Below are 10207 nucleotides of genomic sequence, written 5' to 3' on the forward strand. Positions count from 1 at the left end.
AAGTCAAGTACCTAATTTTTCCAAAGAAAAAAAAAACTCTCGTAATTACATTTTAAATCATAAATAAATCTATTGGTATCATATAAATGCTGATATTTCGACGTTCCTTGTAAATTACTAGTACTTCTAATAATAATTAAGAATAGAAATCAGGGATTTTTCCAATTGTCGGGATCACAAGTTCACAACTTAATTTGGGTGTTCAAATTATAATTGATTTAAGATGCAAATTTATATTGAAAGTTTCCACCTAAAAATGTTAAAAAATCAGAATTTTTTTATGTTTAATATTGCCTTAAAAGTTTAAAATTGCAGCAGTTTTGCTTCCACCGTTAAAAAACTAATATTGTTTAAATAGTAATATTTAACAGTAAGGAATAAAATTGTTACAATTTTAAACTTCTAAAATAATACTAAACGTTAAAAAAACTTTCAAATACGCTTAGCGGTTTTGAGTAAAAATTTTCAGAATAAATATGCACATTAACCTTCTATAATTTAAATCAATTAGCTGCCTTAGATAAATAATTTTTCTCTTTTTTTTATTTGATTTGATTTGATCTGCTGTAAATAAGTCAAAAATAGAGTTTCATGTGCGTAAAAGCAATTAGTTCAAGATATAATCAAACTTAACCTGAACAGTTGAACTAATTTTGATTCGTTCAGACAGAGATAAAGGCTATACAACCGAAATTCTATTGGTTGATCACGATATATAATAAATAACTTTTTGCCAACTATGACTGATTACTATTACTATTACTATTATTAGTGTTGTTGTTGTTGTTATATGCAACTGATTTAACGTGCAAGGGTCTTATTGTGGCAGCCAAAATGAAATGTGAAGTGACGTAGTTCACGTGCGATGATTTCACATATTATATAATTGAATTATTATAGATGATTATGTAATCAAATCAGCCCACATGAATCGATTTGGGAAATTTTATCTCACGCAAAGCAATATGAACATCTTGCTTGTGCCTTTAATTCAATTAGCTTTTTTTTTTCGGTCACAAGTCCTTTAATTTGCCATGTTCTTTGCCTTGTTTTATGGCGTCTTAATCAATACTTTTTTCTTTCTTTCATTTTTTTTGCCGAATTAATTTCCGTAGATTCACATTATAATGATTTGACATTCCTAATCCTTAACCAATGTTGTTTAAGGAGGTTAGGACATTCATGTCTCTCTTCTTATAACAACATTATAATATGTGTGTGTGTGTGTGTGTGTGTTTGTAAGTTGCAATAAAAATAATGTCCTTCACATTTGGGACAATCTTCATGAATTTCCGTGGGGTTGACAAAAATTTGTAAGTGGGTTCATGTGATTGCGTTGGAGACTTCTTTTTTTTTTTGGTTGAATTTTTTATATTAATTTTTGTATAAAAATTTCTTTTACAAATTCATAATTTTAGCCAAACTAAAATGTTTGTTTAAGATTAAAAAAATTAGTGATTTCCATATAATTAAGATATTTATGATGAAGATGATTTATTATGTGAAAAAATTTACAAAAAAATCATAAATCATTTTATAGTAGTTGGTTACTATACCAGTACCATTATAAAAATAATTCATTATTTAATTTGACAGTAATTTTCAAATTTTATGACTTCATATATATTAATTATATCTTCACTCATAAAATTCATCAATTTATTGAACAAATGCATGAATGATTGATTTAAGGTGGGTAGTGTCTTCTTGATTGTTATTCTTGCCAGACGTAATCTGACCAGTGACCACTAACCTTCTTGACCTTATAATCCCCATAACTAATTAATAACATCCTAATTTGCAAAGTGATAAACACTTGTGAACCAAATCTAACATTAAAAAACACAAAAATAAAGAGGAATATAATCAAAGTATACATCAGCCTCTGTGTGTGTGTAACTAAACTGTCAAATGATATACTGTATATTTCGTGATCGCACAGTGTCCAAAATACTTGTTCTATAAATAGATCACCATTTCTGATCATCTTTATAGCCATAGAAACAAACACAACTCTCTCCCTCTCTTGTTCTTCACAGTTATATATATTAACTCTATATTATTATTTCTCTCTCTCGAAAATGAAGTTTATCAATCTAAACACTTTTAGATTGGTATTTTTGATGGCTCTTTGTGCGTGGGGTTCAAGCTTTGGAGCTTGTTATGGCAGACAAGGAAGGTCATATTGGAGAAAGCTCAAAGCTTCCTCTGATTCTAATACCACTTTTAATGTGTTAGATTATGGTGCTAAAGGTGATGGAAAAGCAGATGATACTAAGGTTAGGATTTTTTTTTTTTGGGTTTAAATTAATACTCCTTCTGGTCCTAAATATAAGACCCAATCATACTACAAAATAGGTCTTATATTTAGGATAGGAGTATAATTTATTCTTATTGTTTTATTCTTATTCTCTCTCAAATATGGTACAATTATTTTTAAGTTTTTTTTTTAATTGACATAGAATCATTGGACTATTAGAAAAGAGTTCATAATTCATATGCTTACAAAAGTAACATAGAATTACAAAATTTGTTGCAGAAATTATTACTACATGTACAAACATAAATTTACAGTATCATATATCTTATTTTAATTCTAAAACTCTCCTGAGGGAAGTTCACGAGACAGGATAATATTAGGCATATATAAGCATGATATGTACCTGTAATTAAAATCTTATAAACAAAAGTCAAAAATTTTTTTTCCAACATGTGAATTAGTTATCTCTGTTTTACCTCATTAATTATTCGAAATTAAAGAATCTGAATTGGAGTGGGAGTAATGATTAGAGTTCAATTATAATAGTATAAACGGAAAGTCAAAGACTGCTTCTTTTGATCTCGTTAAATTGACTAACCAAATGTATATTTTTTTTTGGCACTTCAAGCCACATATACACAGTCACTTTAATATATAACCTCATTTTTTTTGCCGGGAATATATTAATAGCCACTTGGTCCCACAAGGATATATATCCTTGTGGATTAATACAAATTTTAGTCATTTAAATTTACTCTTTTAGTCTCTTAATTTTTAAATCATAAGTTTTGGTCCTTCAAGTATCTTTAATTCAAACCATTGGTTCCTATAATCCAATAAAAACTTGGACCATTTTACCCCTTAAGAGACCAAAACCTATAGGCTGAAATTTAAGGGATTAAACCAAAATAAGGGTAAACTTGAAAGACCAAGATTACATTAACATTATTTTTGTTTTCAGATTGCTGGTCTACGCCTAACATGGGGTTTTAATTATCACTTTTAATTAAGGACATGTAACTTTTTCCCCCGGGGGTATTATCCTTTTTTTCAAAGTTTGATAATATTTTTGAAATTTCATTTATATTACTAATTATACATAATCTTTTTTTCTTCTTAAAACAAGGCATTTCAACAAGCTTGGGAAGCGGCTTGCAAGATGGAGGCATCAACGTTTTTGGTTCCATCTGGGTCTGTGTTTCTGGTGAAGGTAATCTCCTTCCAAGGAAGTAACTGTCAGCCTAACATCGTTTTCCAGGTTGTTGCATTATTTTCTCTATTCTATTCATATTTAATTAATTAATCCCTTTTTTCAAAAATATTAATTGACAAGCTAGCTCAAATAATTATTAATTAATTAAATGCATGCACAGTTGGATGGAAAAATCATAGCACCAACAAGCCCTTCAGCTTGGGGTTCAGGAACATTGCAGTGGCTTGAGTTCAAAGATCTTAATAAGTTCACAATCAAAGGCAAAGGAGTAATTGATGGCCAAGGCTCTGTCTGGTGGAACGGTGACTCAGGATTGCCCAGCACAAAACCAACGGTAAAAAATGAATTATAATCTTATTAATAGTGTAGTTTTATTTCTAAATTTTAATACATATATATATATATATGTATATACTCCCTTTGGTCCTATTATAGGGCATGTCCAATCATCTTATTATCAGAAGGGTAGTTAAGTCATTAAATTTATCTTCACAATTTTTTTTTAAATTTATCCATATTTAAAATCATAAATTACATCTTGAAAAGTGAAAAAGAAAATTTTATTAAACTTTTAAATTGGGGTACCCTTGAAAAAAATAAAATTAGTACCTTATTTGGTGACTTATATGAGAACTATTCAATTTTTCTTAAAAAAGTGTCTTATAATATCGGGCCAGAGTACTAAATATTGATATACTAATATTGGTGACCTCATGTTTGTTTGTTTATGTATGTAGGCACTAAGGTTCTATGGAAGCAATGGTGTAACAGTGACCGGCATAACAATTCAGAAGAGTCAACAGACACATCTCAAGTTTGATTCATGCACTAATGTTCAAGTCTATGAATTTACCACTTCTTCACCTGGAGATAGCCCTAACACTGATGGCATTCATCTTCAGAACTCTCAAGAAGTAGTTATCTATAGCAGTACTCTTGCTTGCGGTATGATTTTCAAAACCTTAAAATAATAAAACCAATATATAATAAAGGATTAAGGGTCATTTTTTCTCTAAAAGTATTCGCAATAAAGTTGTGACTATTCATCAGAAGTCTTTTTTGACTCAATGTCTCCATGAAAGTGTTAAAAAAGGAGCAATGTCATGTAAGCTTTTTTTCAATGAAAATTGCAACACTGTTCCTTTTTCTAACATCTGGGATGACATTGGGTGAAAAAAATAAAACTTTTACATACTATATATAGCTTTTGCGTGAATATTTTTCAGGCAAAAATGACCCTTAACCCTATTTTGAACAATGAAGCACGAAAGAATCATCATGAGATTATCAAACTAATAACGTTGGTGTATTTAACGCAGGAGATGATTGTGTGTCTATACAAACTGGATGTTCCAATGTATACATACACGACGTTAATTGCGGACCTGGCCATGGGATTAGTATTGGAAGTTTGGGGAAAGACAACACAAAAGCCTGCGTTTCTAACGTCACTGTCAAAGACGTTACACTCCAAAACACATTAACTGGTGTCAGAATCAAGACCTGGCAAGGAGGTTCAGGCTCAGTTCGCGACATTAAATTCTCAGACATCCAAGTCTCAGAAGTTGAAACCCCGATAATGATCGATCAGTATTACTGTGACAAGAGCAAGTGCACGAATGAATCATCGGCCGTGGCTGTGTCTGGTGTTGATTATGTTAACATCAAAGGGACATATTCTAAGGAAGCTGTAAGGTTCGCATGTAGCGATGCTGTTCCATGTACTGGTTTAACGTTGGACACCGTACAGTTACAACCTCAGTCTGCTAAACAAAGTTCTTCAAGCTCAGATAATAATGGGGTTTCATGTTGGAAGGCATATGGAGAGTTGAAGACTGAGACCGTTCCTCCATTAGATGATTGTCTCCAATCTGGCAACCCGTCGTCCGGCGTCAATTCTAATAAAGATTCTTGCTGAATTCGTCGTCACTATTTATTAATTTCCTAAAAATATGTAGAGTGAAGTTTTATACTTTATATATATAGTTGTTAATGTTAATTTTTAGAATTATACTGGGATTGCAATAGTGTGAAATATATATGGTATGCTCATATTTTCGATGAAGGATGTTTAATTAAATAGAACCATATGTAAAAGGAAAATTAGCCTTTAGTTTCTGTTATTCCTCTTGTTGTCTTGTAAGATCATCGATCTGTTGTATATGTATGGCCTGATCATATGGGAAATCTGAACTGTGGACAGTCTTGTGTATATGAATTGATTCATCTGCTACATATTTTGTGTAATATTCCTCTTGACACATAATCTTGATCTCCATTTTTCTCACTTTACTTCGTAGTATATATACATCCAACTTATATACTATATTCAGTACTTAATACTCTTTTGATCTTTAATATAAAACATATTTAACTAATTTGATTAAATTAAGAAAGTTAGGTAAGTTAGTTAATTATAAGAAATATGACATGTTTTTCCTAAAATACCATAATCATCCTTCTTAATATCCCTCCTCCCTCTTCTACTTAATTGTGATTGATCGAGTATCTATATGGGTAATTTAGAAAAAAAAAATTAATAAATATGAAAAATAGGTCTTATATTTAGGACTAAAATCAACTAAACAATTATGTTCTATATTAAGGATCGGAGGAGTATAAGATTTAGTTTGTAGTTTAAATTGAACTATAAATTATATCTTATATTAAAGACTTGACGTAATATTTTTAATTTATATTCTAATTAGTAATAGTATGATTTTGATATATTGCCTGATACTTAGGTGGTCAATAAAAAAGTTTTAAAAAAGATTATCTCGATATTTGATTTTCCATGTGGGAAATTTGTTCGACAAAAATACTTTACGTGGATCTAGAACCAAATACCTCCAAGGCTCAAACCGGGGGAAAAAAACCTATAGCCAACAGGACCCTCAATGACACAAAAACAAATAAAACGTTTTTCCATATAAATTCACTAAAAAAAAAAGGACCTTTGCCATATAATGATATAATTAGGAACAATTTATTACTACTTGTAATTGAAGATTTAATTTAGTCATAAATATAAAACTTTAATTTATTTTGTTTCTCATCTTTTTCCAAAATATCCCTATTGATTCTAAGTGATTCTCACTAAAGAACAATTCTAATAATCCAATATATATGATTAAAGAGAATAATTTAAGGAGGTCAACTAATATTTGTGACAAATAATTAATTTAACTAATTTTTTTTAATATCTTCAAATTAGTTATCTTGCTTTTATATATTAAAGACTTGAAGTGGTATTTTGTAGGCCTACCCTAACTTGAATGCACGTCTACATATATAATGTTGCCCATGGGGAAGCTAAGGATAATTTGCTGAGCCATTGGTGTCACAGAAAGTAATGGAGATTTTCCTCAAAACTCTTGCACTCTTCATAAGAAGCTCTTCAGGTTGAAACTCACCTTCGAATCCTTTGAACTCCTTCGCATGGAGTTCCTTCATTGTAGTTAGAAAGGTTCCCGGATCATTGAACGATAGCGATGATATAAAGACTCCTTGTTATAACAATTCTTTAAGGACTTCACATCTAGAAAGAAGCATAAACGCAGATTTAAAATTTATAAAATGAAGATTTTCCAAATGCAAGACTTTGAGGGAAGGCAAATTGACCCAAGAAAGGTTATTATCTACTAATCCTTAATGCAACTTCAAAAACTGAATCCCGTTGCAGTTGAAAATACTTGAAGGCAACCTCATCATGCACCAAGCTGGAAACCATAGCTCGAGATGACCAGCTTTATGACATACCAGTCTTTCAATCCATAACTCAAACTTCCTGGGTTCCATTAGATGAGCGTATTGAGAGGATTTGAAGCTAAACATTGTGATGAACTTGGAATATAATCTCCTGGGAAAAGGAATTCATCTACAAAGTAGACGAAGGAATTAAAAGAAGAAAAGCTTCGATCTTCAAGTCACAAGTGGGCACAGAGAGCCAAACTGAGGTCCATCAAGAGGCTTATGGAAACGGCTTGTTTAGTTGAAATAAAAGAGAGTGAAATGACGAAACTGCATATAGAAGCAGCAAATTGTGAGTTGGTAGAAGAGTTAATGGACATACCTATCGCTAAACGGCTTTGGACTTTGTATTTGTGGCATATGTGTTTCCGCCTATTTAAAATATCTAAATAAGGAGATTGAGTTTAATGATTCTAATGTTATTTTTGAAAAAGGACTATACTTACATTAAGTTGTTTATATCCATTATATCAAGTTCTCTAATTACATATTATTTTTGAAATATTAGCATTTAATAGTATTTAATTATAATCCACATGAAACAAAAAAAAGATATAGTCATGTGTGAGGTGTGATTGGAGAGCTTGACATAATGGATATAAACAGCTTGACCCAAGTTTTTTCTTTTTGAAAAATATTTCTTGAATTTCAAATATTTAGAATTTTTCTAAAATTATCAAAGAGATATCTTCAGATCTTTTACATTTTGACCATTGTATTATAAATTAATTTAGTTGACCAAAATTAAGGAAAATTAATTTTTATAACCAAATAATGCACAAAAAAATTATTTTCAATTTTAATTCATTTGCTAACATGCTGGCAAAACAATATTTGTTGACATTCGTTTAAATTTATTTGTTGCCATGCATATGATGAAACTTGATGTACATTTTGCATGTTTCTTATGACTATGATCCACCTCAATAATGCAATTGTGGTTAGAATGTTGTTTTATTCTACTTTCTTATATCAACCTTAAAGAATGATACTGATATTAGTGAAATCAATCTTTTTGGCATGCAATATTTGGCAATGGACCTCTCCAATATACATTCACCTTATTTTCAAAATTACATGTTTTGCGTGCGGATATACTATGAGGGCTAAAGAGTTGAAGAGCGATTGAGGATGTAGGAGAGACGAACAAGAAATAGACACAGTCAATGAAGGAAACTGAAACTCTATTGGTGATAATGTCATTGACAATCTATTTTTTAATTTTACTTATGTGTATAGAAATGAAGTAATCCTTGATGGTAGTATAGAATTCTCATGTTGTTATGCAACTATTCAATTGGGACGAAATAAAAAGAAGACATTGTTAAAGCACGGAGAAAGAAATCATAATGGAAAGAGAATGGTGATAGTCTGATACCACATCACATGGTAAACAGAGTAGCTGGAATGAGAAACGTGATTGTATTCATTATATCAAGTATACATATTGTGTGCATATGGTGATTTAGATATGAGTTGTATGTTGAATAATCGCTACTGAACCCAACTAGTAAATTAGTTACAACATTATCTTTATATTACAACATCTTCTCAAGTTGGAGAATGTATGTTAGTAATTTTTAGTTTGGAGATATAACAAATGAGAAAGAGTCAATTGAGGGCTTTTGTGATGAAGAGCACATTTCAAGTCTTTCCATGCACAATATGAAAAGCAATTCCAACATGTGTTCATAAAATGTTGGATTTGTAACCATATGCTTTGATCGGCAAAACCAATTTTGTTCTTGAATTCAAGGGTCATTAACATCGCATGAGTTCATGAATGATAGCTAGGACTTGTTAGGGCTCGAGAAACAAGAATGGTACTAAGATTCTCACTAAGATGAACATAATAGGGTAGGACTGATTAAGTAACGGTTCATCCAATGAGACAATAAAAGAGGATGTTGTCATTAACACATGAAGAACAGAATGGCAATGTAGAGAGAATGATGGTAATAATATCATATCACGTGGTAACATAATAATTGAAATGTGAAACGTGATTGTATTCATTGTATCTCAAATGTGTTTATATATATAGTGTGTACGAGCTCATGAGTAATAGTTAAGACTAGTTAGGGCCCGAGAAACAAAAATGGAACCAAGATTCTCATTAGGATACACATAACGAGAGTTGGATTAATTATGTAACTATCCATCCAAGGAGGACGAAACAAGAGAGGATGTTCTCGTTAAGGCATGAAGAACGAATTGGAAATGATGAGAGAATGATGATGCTCTGATACCATCTTACGTGGTGACATAATAATTGGAATGCAAAACTTAATTGTGTTCATTTTATCTCAAGTGTATGTAAACATATAGCGTGCACATGATAATTTATAGAATAAATTAGTTATAATATTATTTCTATTCATTTTTTTTGGTACAAGTAGAGGGCTAAAGCCCAAAAAAAATTAAAGACTAGACTAAAAAGGGATTAAATCCCAAACTATCTTTGCTACTCACAGTCCTTAAATGAGCAGGTACAAGCATGGAGAATCACAAAATAAGATATACCTTCTTTAGCTAAAGCATCAGCTAAAATGCTTTGTTCCCGAGGAACGTAACTGAGAATGATATCCCATGTATAGTCCATCATTTTCAGAATTTGTAAATAGATAAAGCTGCTAGTGTCACTAGCTTTCCTTTGACAAACCACATCCACCAGGATTTGAGTCAGATTCAATGATAATTTTCTTCAAACCAAGCTCCCAAGCAATTTATTCTAATTATAATGTTAGTTATATCTGTATATTTGAATGTGATGTAGTGCTTCTTTATGGATGTCATCTTCTTAAAATATCACTATTGAAGTTTGGATATAAATAATTACAATATGATATACCTTGTGGGAAAGTTCAATCATTTGGTCACAACCAATCTTCCACCCTCACTAGTGTACCATAGAAAGTGTTTTCTAATGTCATACTTTTAAACTTAAGTCTTATGAATGAAATACCATTGGTAAATTGTTTCTG

The 10207-nt window shown here is 30.8% G+C and overlaps 1 protein-coding gene across 1 annotated transcript; it reads left to right on the forward strand.

Annotated features, from left to right (window-relative positions):
* The first annotated feature begins 2010 nt into the window (after nucleotides 1–2010).
* LOC114761137 (polygalacturonase At1g48100-like) lies at nucleotides 2011–5508 on the forward strand. The gene is made up of 5 exons (XM_028950456.1): nucleotides 2011–2279; nucleotides 3387–3518; nucleotides 3634–3807; nucleotides 4211–4418; nucleotides 4793–5508. The coding sequence occupies exons 1-5, from the start codon at nucleotides 2082–2084 to the stop codon at nucleotides 5389–5391; spliced, it is 1311 nt and encodes a 436-aa protein (XP_028806289.1). The 5' UTR covers nucleotides 2011–2081; the 3' UTR covers nucleotides 5392–5508.
* The last annotated feature ends 4699 nt before the right edge of the window (nucleotides 5509–10207 follow it).

The sequence above is a fragment of the Neltuma alba genome, unplaced genomic scaffold, assembly GCF_004799145.2.
Source record: "Neltuma alba isolate B1F8T4 unplaced genomic scaffold, ASM479914v2 tig00011084_pilon, whole genome shotgun sequence".
Taxonomy (NCBI): domain Eukaryota; kingdom Viridiplantae; phylum Streptophyta; class Magnoliopsida; order Fabales; family Fabaceae; genus Neltuma; species Neltuma alba.

Coding starts and splice junctions, on each gene's coding strand:
- LOC114761137 (XM_028950456.1), top strand. CDS start 2,082: ATGAAGTTTATCAATCTAAACACTTTTAGATTGGTATTTTTGATGGCT. Junction 3,519..3,633: donor AGCCTAACATCGTTTTCCAG/GTTGTTGCATTA, acceptor ATGCATGCACAG/TTGGATGGAAAAATCATAGC. Junction 4,419..4,792: donor TAGCAGTACTCTTGCTTGCG/GTATGATTTTCA, acceptor TATTTAACGCAG/GAGATGATTGTGTGTCTATA.